This window comes from Pelmatolapia mariae, linkage group LG1 (genome assembly GCF_036321145.2).
Source record: "Pelmatolapia mariae isolate MD_Pm_ZW linkage group LG1, Pm_UMD_F_2, whole genome shotgun sequence".
NCBI lineage: Eukaryota > Metazoa > Chordata > Actinopteri > Cichliformes > Cichlidae > Pelmatolapia > Pelmatolapia mariae.
This window is the reverse complement of record NC_086227.1, coordinates 28,249,863-28,271,970: the sequence shown is the minus strand read 5'-3', so window position 1 is coordinate 28,271,970 and position 22,108 is coordinate 28,249,863. Positions and strand designations below refer to the sequence as shown.

The window sequence follows — 22,108 nt, the reverse complement described above, 5'->3', positions numbered from 1 at the left end:
TCCAGCATTGTCCTTATCTTGGACAAGATCCGCCTCTCCAACACCACCTTAAAGGAGTCCAGCTCCATCCCCACAACATTACTGGCCTTGCAGATCAGTTTATTGAGTCTGTTGCCATATGTGACCCTCAACACGTGCATAGAATGGGACCAAAACCACAGAGGAATGTTTCCAGCACCCTATTGAATCTTTGCCCTAAATAATTAAGGGAGTTCTAAAGCAAGGTGTACCTAATAAACTGTCCAGTGAGTGTATGTAAGGACAGCAGTAAAAAAGTAGTTTCTGATTGGCAAGAGTTAATAAGGATATTCAAAAACATTCACCAAGGCCATGTTATTGCATACGAGGTTAATGGAAAGATGTGGTTAGAGTCAGTCAGAAAAAAGACCAGAGTTTTATAAATTTGATTTACAAGCCTACAGAAAAAAATCATAAAATGAAGAGAGAGCAAAGTGAAATAACAGAGTTCAATCAGCTAGCTTCAGTGTAAGCACACACAGTGACATATTTCAGCACACAAGCAGTGAGAGAATCCAGTGTCAGCTAGTCATCGTTTGTACAGTTGGTAGAGGACTGTTTTGAGTGGATCAAAGGAGACTTCACCAACTTCTCGACTTCTCAATCAATTGGAAACACCCGCGTTTCCATAGCTGTGGCAGCTGCAGACAACCACTGCCTTCATCCCTCTAAGTGTAGACCTCTCTATGTAATGCTCTCTCTGTGCTCTTCTTTCCTTTCTTTGCTTTCCCCTTACTCCAACAGGTCACTACAGATGGTGCACGTCCTGAACCTAGTGCTGCCTTTCTTCATGTAATCATTTATTTTTTGTTCTTCACAGTAGTCAAGTGTTTGTTCAAAGGTAAATTTTTAATCAATGGGGTTTCTATCTGTAATATACAATAGCAGGAACTTTGTTTTGCAATACATAATAAAGTGTCTTGAGCTGCCAATTGTCGCTAAATTGTTGATGGTTGAAATGAATTAAACTGAATTGAAAACTTCAACATAGCTGCATGCAAATATATGCAACTGAAGCAAAGCAAAAGACTAATTCACTTTCTCTCAGAGTTAAAGACATGTTTACTAAGCAGCTTTCTGAATGTCCATTTCAAGTTTGATGACCACCACGTTAAACCTTTCTTGTTCTTCCCAGTTGATTATGTGTATTTCTAGATTTTGATAATGTGTAACTACTTTTCAGCAAAGAAATTCTACAAATTTGATCCTCTTAGGTTTGAATTATATTTATTTACATAACACATAATGCACATGCAATACATAAGAATTCTGATGACATAAACCCTGAGCTTTCTATGTGTGTGAGACAAAATAATATCAAAGCCATGAGAAACAAAAGTAAATCAGCCGCTCTTGCTGTAAAAAGGTAAATTATCACATATTAATTTATTATCTCTCGAGGAACAGTGGAGTGAGGACAGGTTTTAAAAAAAAGGCCCTGTCAACACTGTTAATTCAAACACAGGGAAACCCCCTGCAGGGAGAATGAAACTAAATTAAGACGTGTAAGCAAGGATTTCATAGCCTGCCAATGAGTCATGGTGTAAACCACATAAACTGCCATGCGAACACACACACACACACATACACACACGGACATACCCTGTTCAAACGAGTAAATATATTAATGCCACTTATACAATATGAAATACATTCATATTCTTCAGGCATAAAACAGAATAAATCTGCATTAACGCTCATTTAAAAAAATACCCATTTGCACATAATAAAAAATCAAGCTGAAGCAAAAAGTATAAAAGTTATAGTCATGTAGTCAGATCTGCGATGAAGAGCACTGTTCTACACGAACCGAGTCCTCTTGTATTCCCCTCTATACCTGCTTGTTTCTCATGAGACCCCCATATCATTTTGTAGGTGCTAAAAAGATAGAGTGCCAAGGCGTTAAAAGGATGAGCTGGAGAAAATGTTTCAGAAATAGATGGGTTGTGAAATTGAGATGGTATTACATTTGAATTTTCTCGTACTCTATTTAATAGTTGAGAGGGCCAGTGAGATTTGATGTTTTTCTTTAATTTGCATCATATTTCTCTCCATTCGCACCCTTCCGTTCACTTTCTTGCTCACAACCTCCATGCCTTCCTTATTTTTCTGTCTCTTTTCACTCTCTAATGAACACATAAAAAAAACATTCAGGTAAAAACCTTGAAATTAAATTAAAGCTTAACAACATTTAAGAAGTCCTAAACTGCCACTTAATGCAACTCATTATTTTAACACTGTCGACATAAGAACTTGCAGCCACTATTTATCAGCGCTATTCCGCTTTCCATGGTTCACCCGACATCAAATGCCATTAGGTTTGCAGTTTACGGAGATGGAGAGAGAGAGAGAGAGAGAGAGAAAGAGAGAGAAAGAGGGAGAGAGAGAGACCAAGAGGGCTGGAGGGATTGAATGCAAAAGTGTGACCAAGGCACAAAGGGCAAAAGAAATGGGATGGACAGTAGGTAAGAGACTAAAGTGAAATAAGGATACATAGCAGAAAATGTGAGGACAGCCAGGAGAGGTTGATGGAACAAAGGAGGAAGAGTGAGTTTTCAGAGAGCTTAGGCATGCAATCTAATGTGCATCTTAGGAAGACTAGTGCTCATTTTCTGTCTCCCAGAAGAGCCTTACTTAATAAGGTAAGCAGCCAAGTCTTGAAGCAGGAGGGGAATTAACTATTCATCCACACAAAAGCAAGCTGGCAGTCCTCGCATTCCCTCTGTTTAAGTGTCTCTCTCTCACACACATGCATGCACACCATACCCAACCCTAGCCAGTTGTGTATAATTCACCACTACCTTCATGTCTTCTGACAAAGGCCAGTAATATGCGAGTAGATGCTTGAAACATAACAAGAACATGGCCTCAGGGTGCTCTACTATTGTGGACAGAGGTTCCTAATTTTAGATCATTGTCCTATTAGGGGCTCCGAAAGTACCGGAGTTCGTCGAGGGTCAGTCATAAAGCCTACGAGTTTATGTAAACGTACATAAATGTGGTGTATCAGATCATGGTGAAAACATCACCTTATTTTGGCTCAAAATTGAGTTGAAACAAGTTAAGGTTTTAATAGCTTCTTCAGTACACGCTTAATCTAATTTGTGACTGCAAGACTACTTTAACAACCTTCACGGGGTTCCAGAAATGTAGTGGCATCAATAGAAAGTCAATCCTTTGGGGGCAAGCTAAAACATGAAAATGGATTTAAAAAATGCTAACTGTCTCTCGACTCATGTGGTTAAAAGATGGCATTCCTTCCATTGTGGAACTGGTAATAAACACATTAGTACTAGTCTGGCACTCAGATCCAGACAGCAAATTAAATATATGTGGCAAATCTAAAATAAAAAGTCCAGAAGGCTGATAAATCCTGCTTAGGAACTGCCTCAGAGTGATCTATCACTGCAAGGAAACACAAATGTGTTTAATAAAAAACTTTTTATTAAAAAAAAAACATAAATACAATACAATCCTATTATCCTTAAAAAGTAAAGTTGATTGCATGAGTGAAAGGAAATGAGTGGCTTTGACTGTCTACACATGTCTGACACTCTGACACTTCCCAAGCTCATAAAGCCCTGTGTTTACTTTGAATGTAAACTTTACTGCTTACAGTCCTGTGTGTATGCTTTTTATCTATACAAGCTGTCAGCTTTCGAGGTGATTTTTACAAAGGCAGGTGACCAAAGTTTGCCTTGGATAATGTTAGACCGACCAAATCAGTCTCATGAGTGCTTGATAAACAAAGTCAGTGAGTTAGTGTTTGTCAATCCACTGCACTTGCCTCTTGTCATGATCTCAGGAATGATATTATAAGATACTACACACAGGATGTGTGTGTAACCAGGCATGCAAATAGGCATACAGTACATATATACATATGTATTTTTCCCTAGAAAACCCATGGGGTTGGCTCTGACCCCATGGGTTCTCCAGGGTTAAATATATGGATTAAATATGGGAGAACTTTACCTTTCGAACATTAATCCAGTATCCAATGATGCGATCTGTGGCATCGGGATCTTTTTGTGTCCACTGCAAATTGTAGGAATAGTTGTTTCCTTTCAGAATCCGGACAGGGTTGGGTGTATCAAAGTAAAACTCAGCATTGTATGGTTGTGCTGTATGACAGAGAGCAATATAGAACAAGAGAGCAACAATGTATTATAAAAATGTACTGAATGACACAGAAGGAAAAATAAATCTTTATATGGAGGTAAGGGTGCATGAGTACAGGAATATAAAACTGATAATAAGAGGATTACGGCTTTTTTCCCATTAATGGCACACTCACCAGAGACATTAAATGTGCATGCAGATGTTCCCACAGTATTGCTCACTCGGCACTCATAAGAGCCATTGTTGGTGGGTTCCAGTTTGAACTTCAGCTCCGGTGTCTCCTTCAGGTCTGGCATTGGCATACGGATGAAGTCACCATTACGGAACCAGCGGATGTCTGTCAGGCGAGGAGGGTTTGATCGTAGGACTGTACATCTCAGGGTTACCATTTGATAATTCCTGGAACGGACATCTTGAAAGACTGGGTCCAGAATGGGAGGGTCTGCAGAAAAATAAACACTTGTGTTTTAATAATAGAGTGAATATTATACTCTGTTTTTATGCAAGTGCAGCAGTAGCATTTTTTAAACAGCCTTGCCACTGTTATTGCAAGTCTAATACTCATTATTAGGTTTTTGCACGAGTACTTCTTTATTGTAGAGCTGAATCCTTATTTTACACTCTCTTACTTATATTCAGTAACTGTGCAGTAACTTAATTTGTGATTATGAATGCAGATAAACATTTGAAAATTAGTTTGGTCTAGCTGGTTTCCAATGTTAAAAACTGTTTTCATCATAAGGGAATGAAGATGAACTGAAACAGACATTTCCAAAAAACACATTTTAATCTCAGAAACTCGTCTTAGACATGTAGTACTAAACGGACTGCAAAGACACTGTCATCCATGTCTCACTTCTTTATGTTCTTTGCAAAGTGGATTTCCTCAAACCATTATAAAAAATGTGTTGTTACAAATCATCCAACACAAAACAACTGTTATTGCCACAAGGGATCGGGCGTTTCAAGCCACACTCTCATCCCTGCTTCTAACCTATCCTAACCAGTTGTAATTAACCTGTCAACAGTGATGTGTGCCTTTGTGGTTAATGATTGACTAGCCACTGCTGCCCTGGGGTCAGCCAAGACACAACACAGCCAAATTACTCTGCCACAAATCACCAGCCAGCTAGTTCACCCCTGGCTAATCATGTAGATAATAGACAAGATGCTAATGGTGGTACTGCAGTACTAACGTTGATGAGAGCTGGTGTTAAGGCCCCAGAGGTGATACAGCATGACTAGCGCCCCGTATGAATCAAGTTTATCAGACACAGATGTGTAATTATAGTCTAATCTATGTTATGCCTGTAATTTAGACAGACAGAATGAGCTGCAGTATGGAGGGAAGAAAAAGACGGTAAGATAATGTAAAGCAAGGAGCAGGGAGGGAAAGAGAAACAGAGATCCTGTTATTGTGTTTTATACAATATCAAAATCTCTGGTTGGCTAATAATGGAGGTGTTGATATGATTAAACAGAAACCTAAACCTGCCTCTACAGTATAGCTATATAGAGAGATTAAAAATAATGGTTAAAAACTCTCTTCTTTTTCTGTCTTATAAAGTCAATGTTAATAATGTTAATAATTAAATTAATAATATATTTCTATTACTAATTGATTACGCTGAGTTGCACTTAATTGAAAGAAAGATGCTAGACAAGTAATGTTTTATTGACACACAGATGTTACACCTTTTTAAATTTTGAAAGACTAATGTAATTTAAGTTTAAGGATTCAGCAGCTTCTGCATTTTACACATCAGAAACCAGAATAGATAAGCTGAGAGCTATAACCTGCCTGAACACATTATCCATTTAATACATATTCTTGAAAGCTAAAGAACTGAAGAAAATACATTTAAATTCACTATGACTAAAACTTTCAATAATATGTTTTTTTTTCTTGTTGCTGTTGTTTATTTTGCTACGGACGGGTATACACAGCCAAACCAAATTCTTGTTTGAAATCAGTTTACCATTCTATGCCAGCACTCCAGTCAAAGAAATGTGAGTAAGCACCTGAATGCTAAAAAGATTGCAAACCACCAAAGCATTTAACGTCTCAGCCACTAGGTTGTCTTTTGGCTTATAGTCAAGATTCCCAGCATGTATCCAAAGTTCTTCCCACAAATGCTAACTTAGTGTTGTGTACTCAGCTACAATTACTGCCTCTCTGATCTCTCAAAACTAATGTTTAGCTAGTCCCTACACCCACAGCTATGTGATGATGTGCGACGCTGAGGGATGTGTAAGTGGTCAAAGGTCATACTGTAATCCCAGTGGATTGATTAGTGTATGGTCACACACCCTGCTCCTACTTACAGAAGCACATATGCATACTGATTACTGACTTTGGAAATGGATAAGAAGGATAAAGAAAAAAGGCAAAACGTGGAGGAATGGCAATAGAAGCAAGGAGGAAAACAGAGGTGAGTTATACGTTGGTATGTAATCAATTTAGAAATCATTAAGCTAGCACAGTTCCCTTTCTCATCTAATATATTCATTTCAACAACTGCTCAAGTAGATTCCACTTTTTGTGGTTATTTTACTTTCTAATTAAACTTTTTTTCCCCCAAATTCTCCAGAGCATTGCTTTTGCATTTATTTGCTTCTCATTCAGGACTCATAGCACACTGTTGCAGTGTTTCATAGTCAAAAGACTATAATCCATGTAAACACACCATCGCTATCCATCTTATTGAATGCGAAATGAATTCCATCTGGGAATGCAACACTGACCAAGCCAAACATTTACAGTGCACAAAGAGAAAATCAATTTACATGAGACTGAGAGAGGAAGGTAGCATGCATGAGGGGTAAGGAGGGATGAGAGAAGAAAGAATCGCTCTTAAAGAAGAAGACAAAGAGGAAGACAAATGATAGGGAACGTGCAGTGTGAAAGTGAGAGAAGTCAGTGATTGAGTATGGGAGGTGGGGAGTGAATGAGAGAACGCAGGATGCAGAAAGAGAATGACAAGACAGAGAGAGGTCTTCTCTTATGGCCAGCAGTTAGCTGATTGATGATGATGAGAATGGCAATGAGGAAGAACAGCCACCTCTCCAGGAGGGAAAAAAGGAACACTGGGCAAGTATAGAAGTGATACAGGGCAAAAGTGGGAGTGGGAGAGGCAAGAGTGGAAACAGTGGCGAGCATCTGCCTATCCACTTAATTACATCGGCCTTAAAAAATGATGCCATCCTTCTCTCACATCAATCAACAGTGGTAAACAGAATAAAGCAAAGAAACGTGATAAAATAAACAAATTAAGTCAGGGGACAAAGGGGCAGCTGAATAAAAGTGGGAAATTTATTTTCCACAATTTGATTGGCTGCACTGAAATATGTTCTTGTTTCTCTATTTGCCAACCAGTCCCTCACTTTGTTAGCACCTTCTCATCCTCTCTTCCCCCTTCCCCCCATCACTATCCATGCTTTCCTGTTTCAAGCTCTCTCTTAACCCCGTTATGCTCACTCCTATTCCTGCTCATGTAGCTGTCTCGTTGCTCCGTTTCTTTCGCTGTCCATAGTGCGGTGGCCACCTGGTCCATTAATCAGAGTTGGCCAGTGCAGACAGCAGAGCTCACAGAGTGTTGCCCTTGCACCCTGCCTGCATTAGTAAGCCCTGTAAATCCGCCTTGCAGAGAAGAGGGGAGGAGAGGAGAGGGCTCTAATTTGGGCTTGTATTTATCAGGTAGGTCAGTAAATAGGTGGGAAATTGGTTCTTTACTTCCTGATAAATGTGCAGTTTTTAGGAGAGATAAAGAAAAGAAAAAGCCTTTGACTTTTTTGACAGAATAAACAGAGATAGTTTTTTTTTAATCTATGATTGAAGCCATGGAAATAAACAATTTACTTTCAATATTACAATGTTTCAATGTTCCTTGACAACAAAAAAATACATATACAATTTATCAATGACTGTTTACCTCAAAACTGACTTCACAGATTGACTACCATGCAAAAAAATATATCTATGTATCAATTAAAACAACTGTCTAAGTCAACTGGTTAAAAATATACTCAGTTTCTTTAGTATATACCTAATATACCTATATTTATATAGAAGCTATATATACTATATCTACAATTCCACAGTGTCTAACTCTTACAACATTAACATTAATGAGAAATAAAAGTTATGTTTTTATTCAAGTAGTTGAAGGAAGAAGAGATATTCTTTTAAAGGGCTGAAAGTTTTGCAAAAGGCTTTCTCAGTTTTACACATATACAGGCTGATGTGTAGTACTCACACATTCCATGACTTAGCACTGATAAGGGCTGTCAAAGTTCCAGGATGGTAAAAGTAAGTAAAAGAAGATAACCTCATGGGAAGGAAAAAGGTATCAAAATGATGCGTTACGTTACTAAGACACATCCTCTCCTCTCTCAAAGTAGATCCTCTGGGAGTTTTATAATGACAGACCTCAGTGGAATGTTCACAAAGGGAAAGCAGTAGGTTTAGTGAAAGCTGCCTCTGAGCAATAGAGGTATGTCCTCATTTGCTTTCAGTTCCACCTTTTACAATTTCTTATCTGCTGATAGGGTCCATAGTTGTTAGTGAAGTATAACTGTTATGACTTCACTGAGGGTGAGAGAAAGAAAAGTGATTATTTAAATTTAATGGAAAAGTAAAATAACATTTTTTAAAAACCAGGATATGTTCTTTAATTTACAGAAACAGGTCTCTGTTGGAAAGTTGTCAAAATGATTTTTTCTCTACGTGTTTCCACTCGCTGCCCATTACTAAGCATGTTTTTCTCCCCTCTTTAGTCGCTACATGCTCCCTTATAAGGGATCATAATACTTTGATCCTCTGCTAAAATTTTGAGTTTGCCCACTTACAAAGAAAACAAAAGTCTTTATTTTTACCGTATGTTCATTTTAATGGACAGAGAGACAATATTAACCTAAAGTCCAGAAATTAGCGTGCACCTGTCCAGTTAATTCATTTCTTCCATTCCAACCTCTCCACCACAATGGACAAGACCAAAAAGCTGACAAAGAACAAGATTGTAGACCCTGACAAAGCTGGAATGAGCTACAAGAACATCAGCAAGAACCCTGGTGGGAGGATGACAACTACTGGTGTGATTATTCAGAAACCCAAGAAATATAAACACAGAAGGAGCTTGTCAATGATCCAAAGGATTTAAATCTTGTAGCAGCCCCCTGCTCAAGTTTGCTAGTGAACATCTAACTAACAGGAGAAGGTTGTGGTCAGATGACAACAAAATCAAGCTCTTTAACATCAAATTGCCTCATTGGCGGTAGGAAACCAAATGCTGAATATGACCCAAATAAGACCATCCCCACAGTCAAGCATAGAATAATACTCTGTCTCTTTCCATTCAATTCAACCTTCTACAAAAGTGAAAGACTGTTCAATTCTTTGTAAGTAAGCAAATTTATAAATTTAGAAATGGATTATGAAACTATTTCCTTGATTGTAACTGAAAACTTTGATCGATTGATTGCAGAAAATGTAAAATGTGTAAGATGCAATAGGTTGGGCACCTTGCACTCTGAAGTTAAACAGCCAGTTTCCTTCCTAGGTTCTGTGATGCCTTCAGAATCATTAAATTTTTTGCTGGTGTTATCATGTATTATCGTGCATTTTCCTAATAGTACACAAGCTGTACCCAAAAAAGTATTTGAAAAGAGTTTACACTAACCTAGACTTACTGACACCAGGATATGTTCTCAATCTGAGAGACCTGTATTCAGCTTAAGCCAAAGGATTTTGGATGTTGAACTGAAAGTACGCTAATCCATACTTACACTGCACATTGAGTTGAACCTGTGCCTCTCTGCGTTTAATGTTAAGCCCATTGTATGGAGCAGTCTGGCACCTGTATGCCCCCATCATGTCCCGGCTAACGTTCTTTAGCCTCAAGCGACCATCAGGCGTCTCCACTGTGGTCTTCCCCGAGGGCATTAGCAAGTCCTTTTCTGTCCGTGACCACAGTATAGGAGGACGTGGTTTGCCATCTACGACTAAGCACACCAGTTCGGCATTACCTCCCTCTCGCACACTAACAACCTGACCTCCGGGTGGAACAGACAGCACTGGAGGAGAGACTGGGGGAAAGCAAAGAAAAAAAAAGCAAGTAAGACAAAGTGTAAATAATAATCTGAGCATATAATAATATTTGTTTATATATGGTTATAACAGTACAATATATATATATATATATATATATATATATATATATATATACATATATATATATACATATGTACATACATTAAGAATAATAGTTCCTTAAACCCTTGGCTATTGTTAGAGTTTTCACATTAAAATATCCTCCAATTTAGTCAGTAACATTAGAAAAGTGTAAGCACAAATACATAACCTTGGGCTCTAAGATAAAATAAAGTAGCCTTGTCCTTGTTGCCAAGCTAACGAGAAACTGGCACTTTTTTTCTGGATCAAAAATAAATTTCAGATTAATTAACGGAATTAACAAGAAGTCAGAGGGCAAACATGATTTAAAATATCAGATAGTGCTAATGGATAAACTGGCAAAAACTAGGGAAACAGAGACAGATGGACAATAAAATTGTATGACAGACACTGACATTTAAAGAGCTGATTTTATTAGACAATCGCACAGTTTTAATGACATGTGGGAACATTAAAAATATTATTACTAGGATTAAGTATATATTATGGTTTAAAACACAAAAGAAAGAATACATGAACACACACAACTGAACCATCAAAGCAACAAGCAGTGCAAGGCAGAGGTAGAGAGGGAAGAAATGGGATAAAAACTGTCTGAATGAAGACGCTAACTTTCAATTGCTCCATTATTCACAAGGGGTTGCAGCACAGCAGGTAGCTCTGCATATTTAATTTGTGAAATTTATTTAAAAAACAATTTGAGATGTCCTTCATGGTGCAACCACAAATGGATTTCCTGGAATCAAACCTAGGATCTTTCAGTTGTTAGGTGAATGGGTAAACCACTAAGCTATTATGTTTTAACACTGTTGCATGATGCAAAAACACAGACTGCTAGAATATTTAATCATTGGCATGAGATAGTGTTAAGATTCATATAATTCATGAAAAATTACACCCCTTTAGATTTAGGAAAAACTGTTTTTTTTACATACTAAATGTACTGCTTAGGTTAAGCAGCATTGTGTACTGGAACATTTGTTCAATTAGTTTATCAGTCAACTCAAACATGTCTGTTTTATAAGTTTGTTTATTCCACAAACAGCAACTGCCTAACCTCTATTAAGCAGTTGCCACCATACATATTTATTAATGACGATCAAGAGCTTAATTAAATGCATGGGCGATTTACAGCTAACCGTAACCCATTTGAATCTGCATGTGCTCGTGGCCTTAATAGACAAATATTTATTGAGCCATCATTATACATATATATATATATATATATATATATATATATATATATATATATATATATATATATATATTGGTTTGTTTGTTGTTGGGATTGTGTTAGCTCTGCAGCTGACAATCAAAAAAAAAAAAAAGAAACCAAATATACTATTTCCCTCAGTCTGACAGAGACAAAGAATAACAAGGAAAAAGGGAAACTCTTACCGCTGTTTTGAGAAATGTTGACATCAACACGAAGCTCTCGCACTGTGCTGCCTGAAAAGCTAGCCATGCAGCTGTAGGTGGCCAAGTCTCTGAATTTCATGTCCACAATCTCCAGACTGCTGGTGCCAGGTGCCATGTCTGGGTCACTGCGCAGTAAAATCAAACTATCTGAGTTGAAGACTGGTGCCCCGTTCTTGTACCAGGTATAGTTGACCTTGTCCTGGGGGGTGGCATCAACATGGCATGAGAGCTTAAGGTCACGACCCATTTGAATGGTTTCACTGTCCTTGTTAGAGTCTGGTGTAATTTGGAAGGTGAGGTTGCTCATTGCTTTTTGTGGTGGTAGAGAGGGAAAAAAGAAGAAAGAAGAAAATTTAAATATTTGTTACAATATAAAGGCATTTGGTACAAAATGTACTAAAAAAATACAAAATTAAAATAATAATACAAAAAAATTAATAAAAGGGATAAGCATGACTAGGCATCACTGGCAAGGTCTGTCTTTTTTTTCCACTACTACAGTTGCTAAATGCTCTTATTTATCTTTTAATTTCCACTTGGTCTTTACTTAATTTAGAGTTTCTCTGTAGTTAAACTATATATATAGTCCCTAGGAAAACAAAAAAGCACAACCCAAGGACATACATTAGTTTTTAGCACATTTAATCAAGGAAACACTGTAGAGAGAGTGCCCAGAGATACAGTGGGCATACCTCAACATAACCAGATGAAAAAATTAGCTCATGCAATCATTTGTTCTACGAAATCATTAAGAGATGTAAAAAGTAATCACATTTATGTAGTGCTTTTCTAATCTTACAAGTTGACCTAAGTCTGTCTTTGCAATTCTGTGTACTGTCAGGAGAATCATACCAACTGTAAATCATGAGAGTGGGAAAATTGGTTTGGGGTTGCTTTGCTGCCTCATGAACTTTGCATCTTACAGTCATTAATTCCCTAATAAATTCTGCCTCATATTAAGCTGAAATTAACCTGGAAGTTGAAGTTGACCAAAGCAGAGTTATAATTAATGTAAAAGCCTTAATCTTCGTCTTGCACACCCTGACTGGAGAACAACAAATACCACTTTCATTTATTGTTCTTTTTCAACTGAGAGTTTTGATTTGATATATAAAACTATTTTTAGATAGCAAATGCTTCTTGACATGTATGTGAACAATTTTTGTTATCCCCTTTATTCATTGACACACTTTACAAAGGAACCAAGTATTTGGTTGTTCAGATTTGCCAAAAGTCAAAAATTTCATAGGAAAGGCAAATTATTTGAACGGTTGTATCCTATTCCAGTACAGAATAGTAAAGTGTACAAATTAAAATTAAGAAAACAAACAGAAAATTTAGAAGAAAAACACATTCGTGAGATCAAAAAGAAGGAACTGATACTACTCAATAAAAAGAAACTAAACAGAAGAATGCAGGAGAAGAAGAATGGTTGATACTCCCACCCCCAACACCACTAACAAAATAAAAAAATAAAAAATAAAAAATGAAGAGGTCGCTTTGTACCAAAGGAAAGAGGAAATTAGAGAAGAAAGAAAGCGAGTGAGAGAGGAAGAATCAAATTGTGAAGGAAGCCAAGACAAAAGGAGCCAAATACAGAATAAAATAACAGGGGGGTAAGGAGGAGGGGGGAAACAAAATCAAGGACAAAGAGTAACTCTCACACTGTCACATTTAATTTTCAGTTTCAAAGGCTCCGTTTCCCCAACAGATTTCCATGTTGAATACAAAATAGCTCTCTGTTTCCCCACGAAGGGGAGAGACAGGCGGCAAGGAGGAGAGGAGAGCTTGATTTAAACTCTTTTGAGCTTGTTAACAAGATACTTGGGTGGAGCAATGGATATGAAGCAGTGACCATATGGCTAACATGAACTTGCAACTTTACCTGATTAATGTGAGTGCGTGTGTGCGTATATACTCCTTAAATATTCGGATGCACTTGTCTACCTACCTGCCTGCAGACTTTTTCCTTTATGAACTCACTGACTGTGAATGTGTGTCTCTTTCAGCATCTTGCCACCTGCGCTGGTGTGACAGTGTGTTCAGGCCCATTAAGCTAACAGGAGAAGCCCATCTAACATACGCTCTCCACAGTGCTAACTAACAGAAGAGACTGTTGCTAATTGCTTCCACTCCAGTCTAACTAATTGGAGTGAATAAAGATGATTAAAGGGGCTAAAAATAGCCAGAGGGAAGAGAGAATGGAAGTATTCTGTTTTAACAGCATGGAAATTAAAAAAAGAGCAATATTTAACCCGCCCATTCTGACAAGATTCACATCAGCTTCGTTAATGACGGATCAGTGGCTAGCTCCACACACTCGCACGCACGCGCAGACTCACAAATGTCAACGAATGAAGCTAACGAGGACTATACAGACACTTTGCATAAAGCAATTATCAGTTGTACGAGACTTCTCAATGGGAAAAGGATCCTGACTGTGCCTTTGTCAACTATTTTAACTACCCCCTGGCTAGCCAAAGAATTAAATGCAACATGATTTTTAGTCGTAAAATCAGTGAATGAGAAGCCTAAATTATGCAAAGATTTAACAATTCCTGCCTACCATATGCAGTATTATCATATGGGAATGTCACATTGCTATATGTTTTTTTTAGGTAATAATAATAAATACATGAGGACTGGACAATATTTAAAAAACACCAAAAGGCTCATTGACACATCCAGACTAATTCTGAAAGTATATCCAGAATCTTTTAAACAGCAATTCCGATTGAAAAACAATCTTGATGCAATTATGCAACTGGAGCTAGTTTATACCAAGGTTGTAAAAACCACAAATCTAGATTTATTTATTTTTTGGAAAAAGCATCACCCCTTTTCACAGGTGCAAATACATACAAACATTACTTACTTCTCACAATGAGGTTGACGTTCTTGCGTGCAGGGTTACCCACATTGTTGACTGCCGTGCAGTTGTAGAAGCCTGCATCCGCTGGTGTGACAGCTCTCAAAATCAGTGTTTCTCCTCGAACTTGAGCACTGAGGGGAAGAGGGCCAGGGTAACGTGACCACGTCACAGTGGGGAGAGGGAAACCTGCTGTGACCTCACAGGTTATGCGCACATCCTGGCCAGGATCCACCACCACTGTATCATTCACTGACAGTCGGATCATTGGTGGACCTGTGGGGCACAGACACACGGAAAGAAACAAACAGACAAACAAAAGTAACTTAAATGGGAACAATACATGTTTTTTCAGCGAAAAAATTAAGTTGTGAATATTTCTATTATGAGCATTTTTAAGGTATGACTTTACTGTCTTTAAAAGTTTCTTCTGCCTGCAATTGTAATAGATAGTACGTATAAATATGTGCTTGTTTCAAGCTCACATTCGAGTTCAAGTTCACTTTATTTTGTTTTTTCAGCCATATTAAAATACACTGCAATGTAATTCTGTTTCACACAGTCCAAGTGATGGGAAAAAATTGCAAAATGTAAAAGCACTCAAAACAAGATGGAGCAGTACAATAAAAGAGACAGTGCAAGGTCATAAAGTGCAACCAATAGCTGAGTTAAAGAATAATAAAATAGTGAAAGACATAAAAAGAATAGACATGATACATGAAATGACATAAAACATTACCAACACCAGACTTAAAAAGTAGCAAGATAATCAACACATTAAAACATCACAGTTCCTGTATCTCAGTGTCTGTTTGCTGTCTGGGTCTTAGCATGAGTCTTTGAATATATAGCTTTTCTCCGTACAAACTAATCAGTGTACCAAAGGTAATTCAGGTCCCTGTTCTGCTCTCATATCATCCCCTAGTCACTGCCTCTATTTCCTATGACTGACCTAACAGAAAAGTACAAGATGACCCGTAATGCTACTGCAAAAGAGGCTGAAAAATGCTGTTGGCACAGAAAGAAATCGATTGGACCCCAGCATGTTCCAAAGAAAAAAAAAAAAGTGGCAGAGGAGTGAGGATAGGGACACATACTACACGACGGGGAAAAACTAAGTGTAAAAGAGTAAAAGACAACAGAGTAAAAGCTGGGGCCAAAGTTGAAGAGGGGACAATATGAAAAATGTGATATTAACCACCTACAATGATGTTTGGAGACGTACATCCAAAGCGACAGTGAAAACCGTGTAATGCACGTTGTGGTTTCCACATGCTATATAGAATGCTGTCTGCACAAATATCAAATGGAAACATTAAGGCAAAGTTTAAATGGCATATCCTATACCACTTTTTCATTTATTTTGTTTCATATTTATTTGATATTTTCAAATCAGTTGCAATAAACATATTTTTTAAATTCAGCTATTCAGGCGGTGGGAATTTAGAGTTATGTAAAACCAGTAAATGGATGTTCAGTCAAGTTTTGTGTACATAACAATTTTGGCTTCCTGTGTTGCTTAGTTTAAAAGGAGTCTCTGTCTTATTTGGAGCATCAAATATGGATTCTTTTACAGTTCAAAGATGATAAAAAACACGTTTCATTATATATTTGAGTTCAGTGTAAACCTAAGCAGTCTAAGCAGCAGACTCAAATGGCTCTAGTAGGCTGCAATAGTATTTGCAACATCTTGTAATAGGTTTTTGCATATCTTGCCACAAGGTGTAGATGGGGTGACAGGAGGTTAACATTGAGAGAAATTAGCTTGTGACCAAAATGTCACCCATTTAAATCCTTCAAGTTGCCGCAGAAATCTTTTTGGTACACTAGAATAGAAAGGGTTTCACCTCCCTCATCAACTAGAGTAAAAACAGCCTGGGGCGAAGCAGTCAAACCACAGTTTCTTTACTGGAGCTGCTCAGTGGTCACAAGTCACTAATCTTTGGTTGTTACAGTACGGCTCTCTGGCTGGAAATCATCTGTGTAACTCTCCCTTAAACTATCTGGCTAAGTGAATGCTTAAAAAGAATAAGAAAAAGGATTTAACTGGTTTTTCACATGCTGTATGCAGTTAATAAAATTGAAGGACATAATTGTTTTGCTTGAACTTGTAAAACATACAACAAGTTGATGATTTTTATATAATTTTTTACTATATGGAGACATAAAATTAAAAGTAAACATTAATGTTTGCTCCTAATATATATTTTTTGCAATAATTAATTAGCACACTGGTGAATGATGAGGGATGAAAGAGGCTTAGAGATTTTTAAGGTATAGATCTTTTATTGAATCCACAATAGTTTGGTTTTAATTATAAGCAGCAATATGTGCAATCTGTCACCTGCGAAAAACACCACTAGCAATACTTCACGAAGGTCCTTGAAAAACTAAAAGGGCTTTGACAATGTATCACTCTTCCACCACTTAAAAAAAAAGCAAAAAGAATAGTATTCATCTGTAGAAATCAAGCTGTCCTTTGTCGGAGTTCACTTATGAACGTGGACATTTAAAAGAGGCATCTTTATCATCTTTAACCCATATTTTTCTAGTTTACTTTTTTTGTATTTTGTCTCACATATTCATGTCATGCGTATTCATATAATTTATGACAATCATTTATGATTTATGATTCGTTCAGGTACTTTTGTGGGACTAAAAGAACTGTATAGTATGAAACATTAGCAAGGGTTTGAAAAAATATGTTCAAGCTATTCAATATAAATAGATTTAATAATCTCTCTATCTAACTATTGACTTATAATTAATTTAAGAATTCTCCAGCCATAATTTTAAATGGGCTCTGGAGGACAAGGAGTAGAAGAATTTAGGCTTTTATCAACCTGAGACTGTTAATCCTCAGTAAGAGACCAAACCAATAGGGTACAGGAAGCAATTCATTCTAATAGACTTCATGCACTACATCCTCTCATCTAATCTCTCTCATTTTTTTATTTATTTATTTTTTTAGCAGATTGCAATCGGCGTAATGAAAGTGGTGCAGAGCTTTAACAAACAAGTTTACAGGTGCATGTTTCTACTAATACAAGAATGTGCACAGAGCTCTACACACAAACGCAAACATTCTTCCACTCTAATGGGTAACAAAAATGTGCAAGCAAACACACATATGCACACACACACACACACACACACACACACACACACACACATACACAGACACACACACACACTAATGGGATATCTCTTTAGCTAACCTCACTAGTGATGGCTCCAAAGCTGACAAGAAATTTCACTGGTGTAACAGCTGCAATCAGCACATAAATAGCACTGTCTATTCCCATTGTATCAAATCACAGCACAAGGAAAGTAAACCCCTGTGGGCCTGCAAACCCTTCTAAGCATTGAACAAACCTCAATAGAAACTTTCATGCTTGGTTATGTGCCTGTTTGTTTAATTAATTTACAGTGAAATAAAGTTTTTTTGGAGATGCAATGTAGAAAAGCCCTACTGTATGCTGATCTAATTGATTTTATCATTAAGTCTGAGCTGTCTGCACATTTTTCCAGGTAGGGTTTGTACATAGTAGGTTAGGTTAATAGATGCATAGTTAAAACTAGAGATGGACCGATCCGATATTAAGTATCGGTATCGGTCCGATACTGACCTAAATTACTGGATCGGATATCGGCGAGAAATTAAAAAATGTAATCCGATCCATTAAATATCAAAAAAGCACCTCACAAAACTTGCGACACGACGTAACTCGGCTTGTAACCGTAGCATGTCGGAGCAGTGTGCTCACGTGATAGAGCGGCTGTGTTTATTTGTAGCCTCGCTAGCAATCCAGCATTTCATCTCCGAGGAAGTTATCCCAGAGAGAAGTAAAGCAAGTGTGTAAGTTCATCTCTGAATGTTTGTAAAGCGTACCTACGTTAAGCTTAACAACCGATATATGGAGCGACTGCCTCTCTCTCTCCCCTTCCTGCTGCTACTTCAATCGTGAAACTGATTAATGATCAGCTGATCGGCTTTTCTGTCGCGAGTCCGTCTCTCTTCTTTGTTTTTGGCCCACTTTGCACCAGAAAGAGGAAACCAGCGGCTGAACAACAGCAGCACGTTTAACCTTGATAATCTGTTGTTAGAATTTATTTAATATTACTTTCTACACCAGGATCCTTTTCTACTTTGCTGACGGATGGTAACTGTGCAGGGGCGGATCTAGCAAAGTTTAGCCAGGGGGGCCGATAGGGCATTAACAGGGAAAAGGGGGCACAAAGACATACTTATCGTTCTTATTCTCATTTAAAATGTCTAGCTTTTAATAAATAATTATCTGAATCTTACACCCAAAGTTTTAATCTGATGTAAAATGTATAGAAGTCCATTACTGTATATAGTAACTGTTAAGTCTAATATACCCTAGTAAGCTATAGTACTTTTTCCTTTGGGAAAGTACCATCTGTGCAGTCTGCAATTCTGTAGAAGAAAGATGTTGAATATATTTAATTATTCTTGAAAAATAATTTATTTCTGTGCATTTTTTTCACACTGCATCAAATTAAAGTTGATAACGTCGATTAAGCATCATGAGGTGGAGGGTGGGGGGTGGTTCCCTTTTTTTTTTTTTTGCTGGGAGTTTGCAACCCTATTAGTTAGGTTGCTTAATATTTCTGCTAAGTACTCTTTAAAATACCAGAATAGGAAGGATGGAGTAGGTTTAAGTTTATTAGATTGATCAGTATTGCTGAACTGTGAAATATTTTGGGTGCAGTGTATTTTTTACATACAGGTATAACCAGTGTTGGGGAGTAACGGAATACATGTACCGCCGTTACGTATTTAGAATACAAAATATGAGTAACTGTATTCCGTTACAGTTACCGTTTAAAAAGGTGGTATTCGGAATACAGTTACTTTGTTGAAATAAATGGATTACACGGCGGTACTTTCCTGTTTCATATTGTCGCGGGTCAGGACTGTTTGGGTTTTGTTTGACAGCTACGCTCTGTTGTTCCAGGCGGCAGCGTTACGGTTGCCATGGTTACAGGGTGACGCTCTCTCTCTCTGCGTGTTTCCTGGGTGAGAGAGCGCTTTTTTGTTGTTGTTGTTGTGCTAAGCTAAAAGGCAGAATGCTACAGGCATGGCCCTAAAGAATGTAGCCTCATGGGCAGTGTAGTCCGTGCTGCAGCGAGAATGGACTACCATACACGTTATGTGTCTGTGAGCGAGGGAGGGAGAGAAAGGAAAAGTCCGAGCTGTCACGGAGCAAAAACGGGAGCTGGAAGCATGTAAATATAATAATAACCACTGCAGCCAAGAAGAGTGCCTGACGAGCCCATTTGTAAGTAAGCTATTAAGACTCAACTGTACACTGTGTTCGTGTTTTCCTCCGGAAAAAATAAGTTCCGTTGGAGCAGCCTTTCAACGCCTCTCTCTGTCTCTCGCTAGCAAAGTTGACCCAGACAACAAAGTAAAGCTAGTTTTCAGCTACGAGCCCGACACGGAACCCACCGTATTAGCGAGATGTCCCTTTACTACGGTTCGGAGCCGTGGACCTTCAGTAACAGTAATAAATCACAGCAATAGTACATTCACGTAGTTGTAAACAGCATGATAATATATTAAGTAATCCAAAGTATTCAGAATACGTTACCCTCATTGAGTAACGTAACGGAATACGTTACAGAATACATTTTGGGGCATATATTCTGTAATCTGTAGTGGAATACATTTTAAAAGTAACCTTCCCAACACTGGGTATAACAGAATAGCTTTAGTGTTGTTGTTTATTTAAACTTGAGTATGAACTTATACAAAATGCAGCAAGATATTAAAAAAAAAACAGTTTTATTGATTAAAAAACACACTATATCGGATTAATATCGGTATCGGCAGATATCCAAATTTATGATATCGGTATCGGTATCGGACATAAAAAAGTGGTATCGTGCCATCTCTAGTTAAAACACAAGTCAGGTAGACCAGAGACTGGGTTTAAATAAAACAGTGGGTCTATAGGGTAGCTCTATAAGGCACATGTTAAGAGTTTCTTCCTGCTCTGTTGTAAAGTTACCCCTATGTCCCACAGCCTTTAAAGAGTTAAGTCATCAACCAGAATATATATAGGACTGAGTCCATCCAAAGGCGACTGTTGGTGATTTATTCTGTCTGGGTGTAAAAATCACTTAAATCCATCAATCTATCAATCCATCAATTTTAACTGCTTTTTCAATTCAAGGGTCTGAGTCTATCCCATGTTTAATGGGCCGAGAGCTGGGGTACACAATGGACAGGTTATCAGTCCATCACAGTGCCATTCAATCCAGTGATGGTATAACAATTATAACATTTATCCATCTACATTGAAAAATTATTTTTGCGCAAGGTCTACCCTATTCACTTTTTAATCTCAGTTCACAACATTTTCTGCAGACTGTTGATGGGATCTATCATTAATTTGCAAAACAAATAAACAAACTAATTAAATATTTAAGTCACAGAAAAAAAAGCGGTGAAAATGGAGAGAAAATCTGGGAAGACGAAAAAAAAGTGAGAGTTAGGCAATGGGGAGGAACAGAGGATTTGAGAATTATAGCTTCAATTTCCTGGGGATGCGTGGGTGACGGTAACGGAGGGATCAGCCAATGCTCTTCCCAAAGTAATGGGATTTATGTGCAGCACAGTGGTTTACAACCAGGTAACAAATGCCTCTCTTTTCCATGCACACACTTCGACTTCCTCTCTTCCTTTAACTCTCTGTCAGTTTGTCATCTCCGTATCTTCAGTATTCTCTCTTTTCACGTCTTCGCATCTCTGTCATACCTCGGCCTCAGCCTTCCATCCTGCATTTTTTTAAAAACCCTATGGTTTGCTTTCTCTCTCACCGTCATCCCGTGTAACCGGTTTGAGATTTAATTTGTCTCTAAGGTAAAAGCACAGGGGTTACTGGGGGGAAATTGGCTGGAAATAAAAGCTTAAAGGTTTGGAGAGAGGTGTAAGCTGACAAGAGCTGTATGTTTGTGTATTGTACTCAGCACAGCGCTTGTCACCATCGTCAAGTTAGTCAGAAATATGGCGGGATTGCAGGCTGGCCAATGGGTTTGGAGATCAAGTAGCAATCGACACTTTTTTGCTGATCATCGGTAGTAATATGAGTAAAAGTTTAGGGCGTGATTGTAAAATGAAGGGTTGGCAGCTATACAACAGAAAAAATATTCTGAAGCAAAGAAAGGCTGGGCCTTGGAATATGCTGTTTATTAAAAGCTAATATAAAGTTTATTCAATTTCAATTCAGTTCAACTCAGTTTTATTTATATTATATCAGATCACAACAATGGTCATCAAAGATAGACAATTAAAGACATCCATTTAAATAATATAATTTTAAACTATTTTAACCATTGAAAAACTACCGTGAGCCTCGAGTGATGAAAAAGAAGACAATTAAAATTGAATTTATATAAGAAGGAAAAGAAGAAAATTTATATTTAATTTCAACTGCAGTTTAATTTCAATCAAAGAAAAG

At 37.6% G+C, this 22,108-nt stretch overlaps 1 protein-coding gene across 2 annotated transcripts in view; it reads right to left on the bottom strand.

Moving 5' to 3' along the window:
- LOC134630494 (MAM domain-containing glycosylphosphatidylinositol anchor protein 1) overlaps positions 1–22,108 on the bottom strand; it is a 183,874-nt gene that overhangs the window by 45,196 nt on the left and 116,570 nt on the right. For both annotated transcript variants that reach the window (XM_063477818.1, XM_063477826.1), the window contains exons 7-11: positions 14,625–14,894; positions 11,729–12,058; positions 9,925–10,224; positions 4,316–4,582; positions 3,994–4,142 (exon numbers count right to left, since the gene is read on the bottom strand). In XM_063477818.1, coding sequence (XP_063333888.1) covers positions 3,994–4,142; positions 4,316–4,582; positions 9,925–10,224; positions 11,729–12,058; positions 14,625–14,894 — 1,316 coding nt within the window. The remainder of the gene's footprint in view (positions 1–3,993; positions 4,143–4,315; positions 4,583–9,924; positions 10,225–11,728; positions 12,059–14,624; positions 14,895–22,108) is intronic.